The following is an 18,816-nucleotide window of genomic DNA, read 5'->3' as shown; positions in this document are numbered from 1 at the left end:
TTTGGGCTGCATTCCTGTCATTAAATAATCACACAAACACCTAAAACCTATGGTGTGAAAACTGGATGTGCAAGGGATCTTACCCAAGAAAGGGAATTCAGGGTAATCTTCCCTAAAGAACTGGCTTTTAAACATAGACTTGGAATACAAATAGGAGGTGGCTAGACAATGAGGAAAGTGAAAGGTGTTCTGGGCAGATGGGACATCATGTGCAAAACTCTCCACCTTACCTCCTTTAAATGAGGTGAAAGTGAAGTGGAGAGTGGTATAAACTGAAGCTAAAGAGTAGGTAGATAGAGTTGAGATCAAAATTAGGACATTGATTTTTATTATAAAAAAGAATAGGGGGCTACTGAGGACTTTTCAATAGTGAAATAGCACAATCAGATTTGCATTTCAAGGTTATTTTGGCCACTACCAAGGAATAATTGCTTGGAAGAAGAGACACAGTTAGGAGGTTTTTTTGTGTTTTGTTTTTTTTTTCAGTTAGGAGGCTTTTGCAGTAGTCCAGATGGGGGCCACCTAGTAATGACATGAATATGGATGGAGGCAGATAGTAAGAGGTGGATGAATTCTGGGTATATACAGGAAGTAGTAAAAACACTTGCAGGAAGAGTGCTTGGGTCAGATTATATTTTATTAAAAGCCTGTATTAGTTGAGTTTCGTTATAACAAATTTGTTTATCATTGTTTTGCTTGTTACTTGTTAAAGTTTGTGTATTTATTCTTCTCAATATCATTATGAGTCTCCTAAGGGTGTAAAAAATGGCTTCAAATAGAGCATTTCATTTGTTAACAGAGCTTACAAATACTCTAGTAAATGACTATGGGAAATGGGACGATTACAATATTTATATGTTATTAGTCCCTTCAATATGATTAATTTCAAAAGGGAAATATATTAAACTTCCCAAAAAAATATAACAGGAATTTTCGACCCATAAAGAAAAAACAGCATTGGACTAGGTTTTGCCCTTATACTGACACTGTTTGGCTTATAAGAACGTGAGTAAATCATTACTGGGTTCCACTCACCTCATATCTGATTGCTTAAGATTTTCCTAAAATCATAGTTCTGGAAGGACCTTAACTAACCAAGCTCCTCAGAAGACTAGGTCTTTTCTGGCTCTATGAGGAAGAACATAATCCAGAAAGGCTGATACGCTTGCTTAAGGGTTAACAGGGAGATGCGGAAACTAGAACACAGGCATTCAAATCATCATGCCTCAAACAGAGTCAAGAGGCTATCCAAGAAGCTATTCTTATGCAAACTTCAGCTAGATATTGCTAATTACCACAGTTTTCCAAACCCTAACCCAAACCATTCCTGTTAACCCTAAACCTAGAGCTGTAAATAAGATTCTACAAAAAAGTTTCACACATTAAGATTAGTTTCCAGAAAACTACAACCTCCAGAAGGATTCCTAGGCCAGGTAAAATTCTGAAACTCAGAGGGGCCACCTCTCCAAGAACATCAACTAGTTCCATCCCCCTAGTTTCATACTATCGACGCCCCTTTCCAACATGAAAAAGATACAATGGGCATAGCCCAAATACCCCTAAAGATCGGGAGAACGATCAAAGGAGAAAGAGGAGTTACAACAGAGAAGACAGGATGTAACAAATGAGTATGAATGCTGAATCATTACATAGACATTTCTTTACGTCTCCAGTGTCTTGGAGCAGCTAGAAAAAAACACCTAAAATTGTGAAACTTTAACTTATACCAAACTCTGAAAATCTGTTCTATAACTACTTGTTACAATATACTTTGAAATTTATTGCTTTTTTGTATATATAACATATTTCACAATAAAAAGTTTTTTTAAATCATGCCCCCCCCCGCCAAAAGTTCTAATCATACCAGCAAGCTTCCTCAACTTTGGGTAGGAATGCTTTTAAAATAAGTATGTTAATGAAAGCAATTATTGCAAAAACATTAACAGTTTTATAGGAAACATAATTATCAGAAATTACCATATTCTTTAACTTCAAAATATGTGGTTCCAGTTGTTGAAAAATCTTCTTTATATTTAGCTTGAATTGTCCACACACCGTATCTATGGAAGCAAAATATTAAAAATTGCAGATGTCAAAATATATTTTTAATTCACATAGGAAAAATCTAATCAATTCCTCTTTTAAAGAGGAAAATGTAAAGACGTACATAGCTTAAGTAATGTATCTTATTTGGGACAGGTTTTAAAGTAATAAATAGAAATAATCGAGCATTTCCAGAATAACAGAAATTGTTTAGTAATTAGTTTTTCAATGCTGAGTTATTTTTCCAAATATTTTAATATTTCATACCACTCAGAATCAGTGATGGAACCCACCAGCCTTTTAGAATGACAGTTTATTGGTCTTGATTTAATGAAGTTATGATACTGAACAACTTAATTAATCCTGGAGTTTAATTTATACTAACATAATACTAAATCTATAACACAGCAAGAAAAAAAATCCATAATAATATTTTTAGAAACATATAATACAGGTCAAGCCTATGTAGATGATAGAATTCACACCTAATGCATCAATCATGATATGAAATTATTTGGGGAGATACAGCGTGATTTAAAGAGAAAAATAAAACCTGGGTTTCATTAACAACTTCCATTTAAATATGTTTACTAAGCACTGGGAGATCAAAAATGAACAAGCTAGAACAGTCACTATCTCTTAGAGCCGATAGTCCACGAGAATTCATATTTCCACTTCACCATTAATAGAAGCTTAGTCTTGGGTAATTCACTTAACCACATTAATAAAATGGGAAAATAATATCTTCCTTACAAGTTGGTTATGCAATCAACATTATTATTATGGTTATTATTATCACCACCATCATCAATCCAGTGAATGTTTACCAAGTGCTCGTTATGTTGAAGGCATTTTGCAAAGTGCCAGAAATGCCACAGTGAGCAAGAAGGATGAGACCCCTGCCCTCAAGGAGTTTACAGGCTAGTGAGGAATAAAAAGGCAAGTAAAAGAATAAATAAATAATTAAAAACTGAGATAAGCATTATGAAGGGAATAAACAAGGTATTGAGGTAGAGGGGAAAGGAAGGAAGGGACTACACTATATCCTACATCCAGGGACGGGCTCTTTGAATAGAATCCTGAAGAATGGAGAAGATAGCCCCGTGAGAGGCAACACAGAGCACACAAAGTAAGGAGGAGATTTTGAAATGGAAGAGTCCCTGTCATGATCGGCTACCACAACTGAAGCTTAACCTGCCACAGGGCGAGCTGTTGACACAAGATGAAGCTGGAGAAATAATAATAGTAATAAAAATAATAGGTTCATTTCTGTACTACAGGGCATGTAGTATTTTCAGGGAATTCTATACATTAAAAAGTGTACAAATTATTGAATTTCCCAATTTTACTGGAATTTCTAAAAAAACTTTCAGTATAATGAATTCACTGCAAATCTCCTTCTGGACAACAGAACAAAAATGAACATAAAAAGGTTTTGCTCTACGTTGTATTGCAACCATTTACAGGTGCATTTAGTTGTCCTGCTCTAAGTTCCTCGAAGGCAGAGACTGTGGATTCTTCATTTCTGTTTTGCATCTTTCACTCCCACAGTGTTCTGCGCATATCAGGAATGTGGTTCCTAAATATTTATTATATTGAATTGTTTAAACATGTTCTTAAATCTTTAACATGAGGACAACTGGAACAAATGGCCCTGGGAACCTCGTCTCTCTTGGATTCTGGTTTTGGGTGGTCTATACAGAGAAAGATTAAAGACCAATATTTCATACCACTCAGAATGAGTGATGGAGCCCACCAACCTTTCAGGCTGACAGTCTAATATTAGAGTCCTTGAGGAGTGGGACAGTTGATAGTTTTGATTTAAAAAAAACAACAGTTTAGGAACTATTTTTGCCTATTCTCAATTTTTACTTCTATATGTAAAGAGGAATGATGAGAAGTAATTTTTGGGAGGGGGGCAGGAACTGAGCCTACCCTCTCAGTAGACTTAAAAAGATTTTACATATCCACACTTTCTTTTTTTTTACAGTGACATCATTTGGTAACACTAGCTGGTTCCATTTTACCCATTATCTGCTTCACAACCAAGTTCCAGGTGTGCTTATTAGAGAAAACATAATTTAACAAATACTTCAAAATACTTGGGATTAGATGGAATCTTGAAGTCCGGAAAAGAGATAATTCCAGTGTAATCATTTTCTTCTACTATGTCAACTTCTGATCCTTCAGGATCCTTTAAATAAAAACAGACAATCTCAATGCACAGAGATAGCATTTTAAAAATGTAACTGATTATATGATGTTTGATCTACAGAAATATTTACAGACAAATAAGCATGTTTTCAAATTAAATATGAAAGAGGAAGATCATTTAAATGTTGTGGAAGACAAATATGGTTCATTGAAGCCACTCTCCTCCCTTTTCAGAAACTCCCCCATCTCCTGCCTCAGCAAAAATAGAAAAAAAGGAAAAAAGTATATCTAAAAATACACCACATTGGGTAGTTTAGTGGTGAGAATGCATGCCTTCCATGTGGGAGACTCGGGTTCGATTCCTGGACCATGCACCCCACCCCGCCCCAAAAAAATACGTTACATCAGTATCCAGATATCCTAGTCTTGATTATCTAGAAGAGGCTCAACTCTCTATTGCAAACTTAAAAAATATATTTATCAAAATGTAAACAAAACATATTATTAACCAAATGTGAACTTAGTGGGCTTTATACACACCAGAATCTAAATTTTATATATGTTCATTGGAGCTTTCCAAAGTGAATACGCTTAAAATGTATTTCTTAGTAGACATTTTATGAATGTGCAGTATGGACATTTTGACCTTGATAAAACATTTGAAATGGCTAAACAATCTTGAAAGTTCTCATAAATCTTCCTCATAAACTTCATTTTTTGTTTGGGTTAGAGCATTATTTAGATGAAGTTTGGACTTCCTTTGGTCTTTAGACTACATGTCGAAGTTGATTTTAGCCTTAATCAGAAACATAATGCCATTTGCCATGATGGAGAAGTTCACAGTTGGAATTTTAGGGTATTTTTTTTTCTTTAGTTACAACCGCCTATTTCAAACAAGAATTAGAATAATAGCCAAATATCTTCCTAGCTGTTCTTCATACCTGATGTCCATCATGCACAATGCTTCTAAGATGACCTCTTTTAGGTACTATTTTTAGGGTACTTCCTACACACTGGTTCCTCAATCAATCTCTTAAGAGACATTCTTCCTAGCATGGCGCCAGGATTCTGCATCATTCAGTTCAACCTCAGAGAGCGGTAGGAGATGGGATAAAGACCACCTGTCCACATGTCGTACAGAACACGGACAGAAAAAGGGCATTCTAGCTGATACTGCCTCTCCTTAGTTCTCTTCCAGACCTCTGTATCAGCCAGTCCATTCATTTATTATCCTCATTTCTTACTTTTTCCTTCCTCTGTACCTTAATCCACACTATTTCTTACTTGACATGTTCTTCAAAACAACAAAACTATGTCTATTCCTTTTATCAAGATCCAGCTTGTTTCCTGTGTCCTTTCCCTATTCCATTCCAGAAAAGAATTACATCAGCTCCTCACCCTTATACCCATTTCATCTTCCCTCTGAGCTCATGTGTCATTTTTCCTACTGTATAATTTGCTTGGTTTGTACTCTGGTATGGTTTTGTTCTCTAGGATCTATTTATACATGCGTATCTATTGTCCTAAATTCAAATCCTGAGTTCCAAAGGAAAACATTCAGAGCATGTTGAACCCTGTTTTAAGATAACCCGACATGTGCAGACCCAAGGTTATAAACTTGTAAATCTGCATTGGGGTCTACCATTTATCTTCACTCCTGTAAAGGAGCTTCCTCATTTCTGTTAATGCCACTCTTGCCTGCTTTCTCTTCTCACCCCCTCACTCAGGCAATCTGAGGTGTCTCTCTGTATCCTCCTATTGTCGATCCCACACTGCCTCTTCCTGCATCTAGTTTTCTGCAGTAGCCCCAAGTGGGTTTTCCTTATGCTACACTTTCCACAAACAACGCTCATTGCCACAAATTTGCCTGAGATATCGCTTCCATCCTTGCATGAATCTCTGGCTTTAAATCTACAGTGGTTCCCTACAGTCTGCCATGTGATGTCTTAACTTCTATGTGTAGTTATCCAACTCGGGCCTTAGTCTAACTTTTAGAATCTTAATTATCCTTCCATTTCTCAAAAATGCCTTCTCTCTTGAATCAAGTTATTTTCTTTTTGTCTTATTGTACTGGCTGTTGACTTTCATTCCTTTTCTAGAAATCTTCCCACTTGTCCACATCTCTAAATTCTGCTCATTGTTCCAGACCCTTCAATCCCACCTCTTCCTTGAAGCCTCCTTTAGCCTCTGTGATTTCTCTCTTTTCTGAATTCCTGGGACACTCTGTTAGTTAGCAAGTAATTTATTACAAAATCACTAGATATTAAAATTTGTGAAAGGTTTATTATTTTTTTAAGTTAGGAAGGATTCAAAGTTACCCCCATATCACTCTGTTTAATTTGCATTCTTTTTTTTTTTCTTTCTGAGTAGGAGAAAATGTGCCACAGCCTGCAGTGAAGAAATATTAACATACCTCCTGGCAACAGGTGAGACAGTAATGATTAATTTAGTATTTAATTTCTCCATGAAAATTTTGTAGGAGTGTGATGTAAACTGGGTAAGACTCTGGAAATTTATTATATACCATCTGTTATGTATCATTTTTGATAAATGGTTGATTCCTAATATTTACCTCATGGTTTGACATTACTTTTCACATTTTGATCTATTAGTTACTAAATTTCCTTAAGTGCTAGTACTATGGATCATAATTCTTTATCTAGAATTGTACAAATAAAAAACTTGTACATAAAAGATATTAAATTATTTCTTAGTGATTGATTTATATTCTATAAAAGAGAAGTTGCCAAGGATGTAATTATATGATTTCACTCAAAATCTTTCAACTTGTTGAGATTTAATTTTCAAGAGTTTTTCACATTTGTCTGTTGTAGAGGTCAAGACCTACATCGCAGTACTCACAGTAGGTATTCAGTAACCATTTATGGAACATTGAATGAGGTATGGAATGATGAATTTTTTTTTTGTTCTGAAAATGAGTTAAATTATTATTTAAATAAATAACATACTTACTGTGAAAGTTAAGACAGTTTCTCTTTTGGCTGGCTTCAAGTTATCATCCAATGAATAAACTCTAACCTTTACTGTAAGAGAAATTGACATCATTACAAACTGCTAAACACAAGAGTAATTTGAGTTTAAAAACAACTATTCTTAAAAGAGATAAGTCCCACAAAAAATCAATGTACAATATATATACTCAAAAAGTCCATATTTAAAAAAAGAAAAAGTTAATTTGCAGACATATACATTACAAAAGATTCTTTTCTTTTAAAGAAAATCCTCTTGGATTCCTTTAAATAGCTACCACTTCTAGTGATTTAAAGTACAGTTCACTTTATTCTTTATGAGAATATATTTGCGTACAACTTTTGAGGCATACACTCATAGTAAAAAGTTAGGAATACCTGTAATTAGCCCACTGTTTATCAATAATTTCATAATAGCAAAATACTGATATCTACGATATGGTTGCACAGGTACATGATATATTATCTCAAACTAGACTTGACGGCTTTAATGGGAAATTACTGTATTTAATTCAGACATCACACACTCCTCTACTTATGAAAACCACAAGGCCTCAAATTAGTTTTTATACTTGATATGGCCAGTTATGATTGCGGCTTTGTTAAATATATTGAGCCAGATTCTAAAACTGTTCTCTTATTGTTTTAAGAGTAAGTAGTAGAGACTCCAATAACTGTTAGTTTTCTTCCATTTCTTTCAATCAGTTAATACATCCTTACCCAACTTTTTAAGCAAAAGCATCTGTTTAGCCTTTAAATCATAGCTGTTTTAAAGACAAGCTGATCTAGTTCCTGCCAATGAACGGCATAATGTAATTTCTCTAAGGTTTTATTGGTGCTCAAATCATTTCATGATGAAAACTTCACCCGCAAACTAAATAGAACTAGCACCATAAATTCAATTTCTTTTAAAGAGGCAGTAATATGCAAAGCTTACACAAGAAGTCTTATTAAACTCTCTAAACCTGGTTTCCCTAAAACCAAAAGACAAAAGCAAATCCTCTACATTCCTCACTCTTCTTACCCTCGAGGCCCACTTCAAATCCTTCCTGTTGCCTTATGGACACACCCAGTCCAGGCCTGAGCATGCTGAGACGCTGCCTGAGGCGGTAGGCCATAATGATTAAGAGCTCTGGTGTCAAAAACATTGGTTTCACGCCTGCCTCTGCACTTCCTGGTGCGACCCTGAGCAGGATACTTAACCCCTCTAAACCTTAATCACCTCATCTGTAAAACACAAATACTAGTTTCTGCTTCATAGAGTTGTTGTGAGAACTAAATGAGACAGAGCCCAGCACAAATAAGTAATCGATAAATGTTTATAACTTTTATAATATAATCACTATTTCTATGATCTCTTTAGTCACTAACTCTTTAATAACTCTTTAGCTTCTGTTTGGGTTAGAAAATTAATTCTGTCTTCACAACAAGATTTAGTCAAATGTTCTGTACCAAAGATATGGCTTATTAATTAAAAATATTTATATATATGGCTTATTAATTTAAAAATATTTATTGAGTGTTTTCCATGTGCTTGGCACTATTCTAGACACTGGGAAAAAGTGGTAAGACAAATTTAACTAAGTAGAGAAAAGAGGAAAACACATACTTGCACAAGCATATGTAAAATTCCAAAAGATATGAAGAGTTTCAAAGGACACCTGCTTGCTATCATAAGAGTGTATTTGAATCTATTATCTACTCCAGAAAAGCAATGTTTTAATCCTGATTAAAAGCTATTTCTTTTAATCCTAATTCAATACTGTAGGGCAGAAACTTTTGATTTAGACACGTGTGGGTGTGACGTTTTGATTACACGGAGATGTGATTCCATCCATTCAGTGTGTGTCTCGATTTACTGGAGTCCTTTAAAAGAGAAAATATTTTGGAGACAGCCAAAAGAAATTTCAGAGCAGAGCTGACAGGCAGAGAACAGAGCCATGGATGTTTGGAGATGCTTGGAGCCCAGCAGACGTTGACATGAGATGTTGGAACCCAACAGATGTTGCCATGAGATGTTAATCAAGCCAGAACTTGCCGAGAGCTAAGGAAGCCAAGAGATGAAAGCCAGCCCTGGAGAAGTAAAGTGAGGAACCCCCACAAGAACAGAGGCTGAAAGCAATGAAGCCCAGGAGGGACCAGCAGATGCCAGCCATGTGACTACCCAGCTGACAGAGGTGTTCCTGACCCATTGGCCCTCCTTGAATTAAGGTTTCTTTTACTGGATGCCTTCGTCTGGGCATTTTTATAGGCTTAGAACTATAAACTTATAACTTATTAAATTCCCCTTTCCAAAGGCCATTCCAGGTCTGGTATATCACATTCTGGTAGCTTGCAAACTAATACAGAAGTGTTGGGAAGACCAGGGAAGATTGACTTCAAGAGAGATACTGCAGTGACACTTTAGAGTTGTAGGAGTTAAGGCAATGGAGAGGCAAAAATGTACCAAGCAAAGGTAACAGCATGTTACATCAATGTTAATATGGATGGGAAGATGGTGTGAGAAAGGAAATGAAAACAGGTGGGGTTGGCTGGTGTCCACAGGTGAGTGGGAGCATGATGGCTAATAAGGCTGGGGAGGAAGGCAGGAGATAGACTGCATGAAATAGGATTTTGCCCAGTAAGTCCTTGAAGGTTTAAGCCTTTATCCTAAAGATGTTTATACTAAAAATCCCTCAGATTAAATTTGTCAAACAGGACATTGGAGCTATAAATAGCAAGATTTAATCAATTTTTTAAAATCACCTTTAAGTGATTACCTTTTTATAGATAAGACTTTGTGCTATTCCATAGGTTAAATAATAATGGAAAACTTTTTCTCAGTGCTTCCTATGTTCTAGGCACTGTTTTAAGTGCTTCATATATATGAATTCATTTAAGGCTCACAAAAACCCTATTAGGTAAGTTCTTTGTTCTAAAATAATCTCCATTTTACAGGTGAGAAAAGCGGGTACAGAGAGGTTGAGTAACTCTTCCAGGGTCAAGCTAATAAGAGCCCAAGGTGGAATTTGAACTCAGCAATCTGTCTCCAGAATCTGCTTTTAACCACTACATTTCACTACTGTTCATTAAGGAGTCAACCTATTTAAAGGAAAGTTATCTATCTTTTCTCTATGACCAGAATTGTTGAGGATACTATATCTTCTTATAGTAAAGTTTTGATAGAGACATAATAAATGAAACTGTTCTTAAGGAAAGAGTTGATAGTTAAGAAAGACCCCTGGACCTCGACATTGGACTCCTTTTTGGACAAAGACTAAATACCCTAAATATTAGGTAGTGTCAACAGGACTCAATTAATGAAGCATCTATTAATACAGGAAGACAAGGGTGAAGATATGCTTGTCTCTAGGTATGGTTATGTTTATAAGAACCCAAACAGGTAGAGACTGTTTCTTTTTATATCAAGTCATCTTCTTGGAGTTAAGGAGATGGCAATATTCTGGCAATGATATTCTGTCCAAGATAACAGCAGTATTCCCACCCTCTCTATGTCTTTCCCTTCGGAGCCCATCACACAGATGTTCCTGCTAAACAGTAATAGTGTAGCCCCGTTCCTTCCCTCTACTGCCAGTATTAACATTCACCAGCATTTAGCAAGTATCCACTGTGTGCAAAGCTTTTCAACAAAGCCAGATGGTCTTTCCGCCTTCCCTCTGCCTTGTAACAGAAAAGTCTAATGAAACGACATAACCTCTCCAAATCACTTCTCACTCCCCACGTACTCTTTTCTCATAATTCTATCATTGCTTAAAAGGTAATGATGGCTAGAGGGGAAAAATGGGGTAACTGAAGGTTTTGTAATCACACTAACAAATTTGGGCAGCACTCACACTTCTCTGCATTTTACTTTTGGTTCCTTGGGAATAATTCTAGTCATTCCTCAATCACAGAGCTTGGAGGGCTATTCTTTCCTTTCCCCTCTAATTAACCATGGATATGAAACAATATTACAAGAGAAATTTTCTTATGTGGCTCTCCTTAGAAAATAAATATCCACATATTTTTGTAATCTAATTTATTCTTTGCTGAAACATCTGTTTTGATTCCCTAGAATTTGATTTGTTCTCTGGACTTGGGGATTAGCTCCAAAGTCAACAATATTTTTTAATGAGCATGTCTCTAAAATAAAATACTTTTTTACTGCCAAAATTATATCTGCAATTAAGACTTAACATTTGTTCAATGAATAAGATGCAACCCGACATTTCACAATTTTAAAAGCTTTTTCCACTTAGAAATTATTATTAAGGCAGATAATATAGTTGTTGATTTTGCAATCAGTTAGCAATTTCCATATAAATTTAAAATTAAAATGTCATTTATAAGTGTAAAATTCGTTGGGAACAGAAACTCTTTTGAGCAAACTGGAAACCTGTCTCCACTTAATTTCAAGTATTAAAAAACTGTACAACGTACTGACAGTGTTTTGCTACAGAGAAAGAAGCCTCTTAAGACCCTACCTGATTGCAGTGGAGTGTAAATAGGTTTGTCTGTATGAACAAAGAGAAATCCATTGTCATAGGTTATTGGCATTTTTTTTGATTTTGAAAAATGCTTTGATACAATGTCCAAATATACATATGAAACTGGGTTTTGTCCTCCAGACAATTGTTTAGGTTGTATCTGTAAAATAAAATGTTAACAAAAAAGAATTGAAGAATTTTAAGGTAATAAAACAAGCCAGCTTACTAAACACCACTGTAATTTCATTAGAAAAAAATTATTATGTATCTCCAGTCATTTAAAAAGTGGTGCAGGAAGTAGAATAAGTAAATAAATATTTGCCCCCAAGCTCCTTAGTGCCCTAATGTCATAATCAAAATTTAACTTTAAGCAAGTAAGTCTTTTTGGGTTTCATGTTCCCTAGATTTTACATCCATTTAGTTAAACTACTACTATAGAAACTCTCTTAATAAACCGCCACTTAATCAGCTTGCTGGATTACCCCATGCTCTTCATTTTCTTGGTACAACATCCTGACTAATGTTTAAGACATTTTGTATTTCACATGCACATTTCTGTTCCCCTGGGTTGAACTGCATTCATTCCAATTTGTGCATGTGTTGTAATGATCTACTTGACATTAAATAATATGCACATTTAATACATAAAAATAATAAAAGATAAAAAGTGTTTCTATGAAAACCTAAGTTTTGCGGTTCAGTGGCAGAATGCTCACCTTTTATGCGGGAGACCTAGGTTCGATTCCTGAACCATGCACCCCCCCTCCCCCCAAAAAAGAAAACCGAGGTTTTGGAAACATGGAATAAGAGTTAATCACTAAAACCAAGGGCTACGGGAATTAGATATATGAGATTACTATAAAAGATTGGGAAAACAGTAAAAAAAAAAAATCTAACAAGATTCTGCCCTCAGATTGCTTTGCAAGTGTCTTTAAGTTCTTTCTTCACTTTAAAGAAACAGAAACTGTAAACAAAGATGATTTGTTAAAGATATAACTTATAAAATAAATATTTGACACTCCAGCCAAAGGACCCATGATGAAAGAAGACCTTGGCCCAACATCTAGCAATTGGTCAATCAATAGACATTATAATGTTAAGATAAAATTAAGTCCTTAAAATATGCATCAATTTTTATGATTCCCCATCTTAATGCGCTTTTTCAATTAATTGTCTAACTCAGCACTATCCAGTAGAACTTTCTTTGGTGATGGGAATGTTCTTCATCTTTGTGGTCCAAGAAAGTCACCACTGGTTACATGTGATTACCGAGAACACTTGAAATGTGGCTTCTGCGACTGAGGGACTGAATTTTTTACTTTTATTTAATTTGATTCATTTACATTTAAATATAAACAGTCACAGGTGGCTCCTGTCTACCACACTGACAATTACTAGGCCCCATTATATATGAGAGTACATACTGAAAATAACAGTTCGGGGAAAAGAATTATAATTCTCAATAAGCCTAATAAATGAAAACTATTTGTTAAGGGATTGGAACATTTACCATCAAGACTATTAATGAAAGAACCCCTGCATTTAGTTACAGCTTGTTTATATCAGTAGTGCTTCTCAAACAAGCAATATACAGATCTTCTTTCAAAGAAAATAGGTTTTGTAGAAGTCGCATTTTTGATGTAAATTAATTTTTATCACAATGCTGATTAAATATATACAAACTAAAACTAGATATAAACTTCTTTTGCTTATGACTTTTTATCATTATAAAATCAAGACAAATTTACAAAATAAAGTTAAACAAAGCTACTGAAACTCAAATTTTAAGCACTTTATAAAATTTTAATTTCTTTATGAAGAACTCATTTTAGAAAAATACTAGTATAATATCTGATATTTTTCAATTTTATAGTTCTCTATTTTTGAATTTGTGATAGAATTTCAGACAATTTTTGGTTCTGCTTATTCAGTAACTTGGTATGGATAATTTACTTCTAATTCAATAACAGAATTTTTAATAATAAATAAGTAATAAGTACTTTTCTAACCAATCAAAAGTACAATGTCTTAATAGAAAGAAAAAATCATTTAATTCTAGTTCTTTCTATTAGCTGCAGGTTGTCAATGAGAGACACTCATTTTAGTAACCAATCACTTTATTATTTTTGGAAGCTATAATTGTAGAATATTGACGTTTACACAAACGAATGTTGAATAGCATCTATGGCTTTAGGGATAATGCACTACAAATCAAAATACATATTCGTATTTCTCTGTTCCTTTTTAAGTGTAATTTTCTCAGTAAGCAGGTATTTTCAATTCCATTCCAAATATTTTCACCTTAATACAATTTTCTTTTCCAATTATAACTGTAAAATGCACATACATTGCTCAAAAGCAGACACAATCCTTCTATTTAGAATTATTTAGTTCACTTGCTTATCTTTAGTGACTGATAGCCTAATAATCACATAGTGGTATAGTTTTGTAAACTATTCAATTTCTATGTTATCAATATTCAAACCTTGTACATATTTTATTGAGAATATCCTGTATGTATAAAGAAACTAAAGGAAAGATACATACTGTTAAGAATGCAGAGTTCTGGAATTTATTTTCTGGGGATAAATTAACATTGTCATAAGAGTAAATAAACTTTTTATCAGGGTAACTTTTAATAGAGATCGTTGCATCAAATGCTTCCGTGTATCCATAAACTTGAATTACAATATTTTCAGATGCTCCGACACGGAATACTTTTGATGCTGAAATGACATATCTGTTGAAACAGGGAAAGAGAAAGATCAATATTTTTATATAACACATTTCCTTATATTCCGATATTTTTCTCTTGAGAGACTCAGTTTAAAATAGACAACATTTCCTCAATCTAAAAATGCTTTATTCTGTCAAAATTTATTGTGATCTATGATAACCTCAGCATAATTTCCAGGGAAAACTAAGTTTGGAATTACAACCTGAGTAATAGAGGGGTTTCGCTTACATTTGAAATGGAATAGCACTTTCCACGAGCAACTGCAGCCAATGGTGTTGACCAGAATGAGTAAATAGGGTCAGTATTGCCCAATGAGGAAAAAGCAACATAGGCACCAGTGACTAAGTTTCAGTTCTGCTCTTTGCAAGTTGAGTGATCATGGTTAAGTCACTAACCCTCTCTTGGGCTAAAATAACTTACCTGTGAAAATAACTTTATCAAGCTGTTGTAAGAATTAAATGAGAAAATGTAAAAGAAAGTGCCTGGCTTGTCTAATACTCAATGAATGTTAAGATTAATTAATTTCACTAGCTTATTTGAAAGGAGGTATATTAGAAGCATTTTGTTATAATAGTGAGTGGATAATGAGAAATAATGTAAATGAGCTGGGGGGGATGCATGTGGTGATGGAAGCGGTGATGAAGAGCCTTCAGGAACCCATAATAATTGTATGGCTATAATGATAGTAACTAAGAGTAATTTGAGCAGTTATATATCTGAGAGAATTAGCCCTTTTCATATAACTCTTTTAGTCTTTATGACAAGCCCATGAAGTAGGAACTATTATTCTTATTTTACAGATGATCAGAGACATTAACCTGACCATTGGTCATATGGCTTGTGAGTGAATGAGACAGGACTTCATACTCAGTCTTTTAGAGTAAATTACACAGTTATGTGTAAGTTGAGGTCAAAGTTACAAGCTGTTAAGTAAAATAAAACGTCTGCTTGTACTGGGCATAGCTGGGAAGGACCACTTTATAAAAAGGATTTTTTTTTTTTTCAGAAGGGAAAAACTATAGACCTGTAGGTGCTTTCTGAGGAAATGAAACAATGGAATGTCCCCTACAGAACTGCAGATAAGTAACCACTTTGGTCCAGGAGAGATGGCATATCAGAATGGACATACCACACTAATCCATGTGTATCTGCTCCCCACTTTGTAAGATGGAAACTAAAAATGTCAGCCAATTTCCCTGCTTGCTTCCATGTTTGCCCTATATAAAGCTCTGTCTTTCTACTCCCTTAATGGTGCTCCTTTCCACTTGCGGTTTGGTGCTGCCTGATTGAAGAATCATTTGTTGCACAAGTAAACTTTAATAACATTTTAAAACTACCTCAGCTTTTCTTTGACAAAGATTTATTTACATTCACAGACTGTTCCCTTGATTTTATTTTTCATGTGATTTATATGAGGGTGGAGGTGAATCTATATAGGTTTTTGAAATACAAAAGTGAACAAGAGAGAACAGTTTCTACTCCCCCTCCCCCAAGAGATTTGTTTGTTACGTTAAATGAAAACTTTAAAAAATATGTTTATATTGCAAAAGCATCCATTTTGAATGCATATGGGAATCTGTGGTTAAAGGAGCGTGTCTCAACCTAAAAGAGCTTAGTCATCGACTAATTCCAGGGGCCAGACAGGCCTGGTATGTACCCTCCACCCTGTCTGGCAGAATTATTTCAGACTTCTGTCAACATATGACATTAAGAAGTCTTTAAAAGATTGTAAATCTTTAGTAACAGTGAAATTAATTGGAAAGCAGTTAAATCTTTTAAAGAGCTGACAGTTCTCTTATATGACAACTAATTTGGAACCACACAGACAAATTGTAAAAGAGGAAAAAAAACCCTCCAGATTTACAGCCATCACCTGAATTCTCCATGTGCAGGGGACAGCAGAAAATGAAATAAAAAACTAATTAACCTTGATGTTAAGGCAAATTTAATGAAATCTTACTATATGCTAGATCCATTCTAAACACAACCACTCTGTGATGAAGTTGTTATTACTCACATTTTACAGATGAAGAAACTATTAATTAACTTGCTCAAAAGAAGTAAAAATTGAACCTAAGCAGCCTGCTTCCAGAATTAACACATTCAACTCCTGTACTACATGGAATTTTTCAAGAGTATTTTACAATCAGGAAAATCTAGAAAAAAAGCTATTTTAGTTTCATTTTTCTTAAAAGTTTTATGTTTTTCATTTTAGTATTATCATAATTTTCAATCATGTATGTGGTAGTTATGGAGAAACATAAAATAGTGTTGGGAGTCTCTAAAAGATGGTTCTACAACCACTGTTCATACAGATTTTGATCCTTACCAATTTACCAGTATAACAATCTATCCCTATGAAGAATTGTGTACTTTTATTAATTTCTTTTGATAGCAGTACAACTGTCAGGCCTCTGAACTTGCAGAAATGCAAAATTTGTACTTTGCCCTCTATCTGAATATTCCTTCCTCAGATATATGCATGGCCAATTACCTTACTTCTTTCAAGCTCTGAGTATAACCTCCTCAGAGAATAGTGCTCCATTATTTCTTTATCCTTTTACTCTCATTTATATTTTTCTTCATAGCACTAATAAATACCTGACCTTATTTAGTCATGCATTCATTTGTTCACTCATTCATTATTGGTTTCTTCCACTAAAACGCAAGCTCTAGGAATTATCTTTTCTTTTTTCTAGAAATTATCTGTTATTGACTGCTATATTCTCAATGCCTGTTACAGGATAGGTGCTCAATAAATAATTATTGAATTAATTAATTAGTTAATCGAATGATTGATTTTCATATTGTAAACCATACATTCTCACTTTTTCACAGAAAGTGAGGAAATGCTTATTAAGGGCCCGTATAGAGTAACCGAAAGAATTTAGAATAACTCTGGACAAGAATCCTGAGACTCAGGTGCTAGTCCTCGTTTCACAACTAATTTGAAGTCATTCAATCTCAATCTCCCTGAAGCTTCAGCTACTTAACAGTCTTTCAAATAGGAATAAATAAAAACTACGTAAGGTAATGGAGTGATTGGGACAGCAAGATAAATAAGATTATGGATGGGAGAGCACCATAAATTTATGACATCTTAAAGTACATATTTCTATTTGTAATATATTTTACATATATTTATATGTTTAAATGTATGACAAAATGGGAAAAAAACTGACGTGGGAAACAGGAGAGCTTAACTGAGAGTCCTGCTTTTGTTTCTCTCTTGCTGTATAACTTTTGGGGGGGAAGTACATGGTCTGGGACTCGAACTTGGGTCTCCTGCATGGAAGGCGAGCATTCTACCACGGAACCACCCGTGCACCCTTGCTGTATGACTTTGAACAAGTCACTTCCACTGTCTGGACTTTAGTTTCCTCATATATAAAATGAGTAAGTTTGGTTAGATAATATCAAGTTCTTTTTCAATACTAAAATATTATTTCTAGATATGAGATCACTATTTTTAAGATATGGTTTTAAATGTACAATATTTTAATTATAATATAAAAATTATGAAGAATAAGCTCATAAATTGTAAAGTGGCTACTTAACTGCTTTTCAAATCATGGTATTGGAATTAACCCCCAAATACTCCTTCCTTAACTATGTATAGTCCATGAAAAACACAAAGAAAACCAAGCACTAAATAGAAATAAGCAGCAAATGCCAAGAAAGCTTGTCATCTTGAATTTTATTTTGTTTCTTAAGAGGAGTTTGAATGATCACTTATTTAAATGTTTATAATTAACAACCCCATAAAAGCTGCCATGTTGTTAGCCACTCATCAGATCAAAATGCTTCTAAACCTTTCTTATTCAGAGATAAGACTATTCAATTAGTGTTCTCAGAAGTAAAAAGTTAATTTTCAAGTTAATACATTCTGTTAAATTTATTTTATCACACATCACAACTAAGATGCATTGAAAAATGAAGATTGGTAGTTTTACTTACGTTTGTTCCTGTCCCCAGCTTGTCCTCAGGAAGACTAAAAAACAAAGAATACCCAAAAGGTCCATGGCTGGAGGTGGTAGTAAACCATCTATACAACCAGCTTGAAGTTACTTTCCTGTTAAGTAGATTGAGCTTGGAGAATTTGGTTTTTCAGTCCTCTGGTTAATTATTAATGTCAGAAAGAGGGACAAAGGGTGTCTTTGGAATTGTTCCTTGGTCTTTTCTAGTCTGGAGAAGAAACTGAACATTAGGAAGAGGAAAGATTACGATTGACAATGAAAATGCCATGCTGAGAACTCTGGGCATCATTCTCTAGGAAATAAATAACTAAATACTTCAGGGTAGAAAATGGATTCCTCCACTATCTATTAACTCATATACCACTAATTCAAAATTTGCATTGATTCAGACGTAGAATATGCTTCTTTTTTTAAAAAAAACTCATGCTCTTTAGTGATGATTTTCATAG

General features: G+C 34.4%; 1 protein-coding gene across 1 annotated transcript in view; it reads right to left on the bottom strand.

Moving 5' to 3' along the window:
• The window catches only part of C5 (complement C5), a 115,577-nt gene extending 96,971 nt beyond the window's left edge, over positions 1–18,606 (bottom strand). Inside the window, exons 1-6 of the mRNA XM_077143278.1 lie at positions 18,348–18,606; positions 14,201–14,393; positions 11,651–11,813; positions 7,171–7,241; positions 4,146–4,237; positions 1,978–2,060 (exon numbers count right to left, since the gene is read on the bottom strand). Coding sequence (XP_076999393.1) covers positions 1,978–2,060; positions 4,146–4,237; positions 7,171–7,241; positions 11,651–11,813; positions 14,201–14,393; positions 18,348–18,412 — 667 coding nt within the window. The 5' untranslated portion in view covers positions 18,413–18,606. The remainder of the gene's footprint in view (positions 1–1,977; positions 2,061–4,145; positions 4,238–7,170; positions 7,242–11,650; positions 11,814–14,200; positions 14,394–18,347) is intronic.
• Positions 18,607–18,816: the final 210 nt, after the last annotated feature.

Source organism: Tamandua tetradactyla, chromosome 2 (assembly GCF_023851605.1).
Source record: "Tamandua tetradactyla isolate mTamTet1 chromosome 2, mTamTet1.pri, whole genome shotgun sequence".
In the NCBI taxonomy this organism is placed as follows: Eukaryota; Metazoa; Chordata; class Mammalia; order Pilosa; family Myrmecophagidae; genus Tamandua; species Tamandua tetradactyla.
Note: the sequence above shows the minus strand (reverse complement) of the source record. Positions and strands in the feature narration are given on the sequence as shown.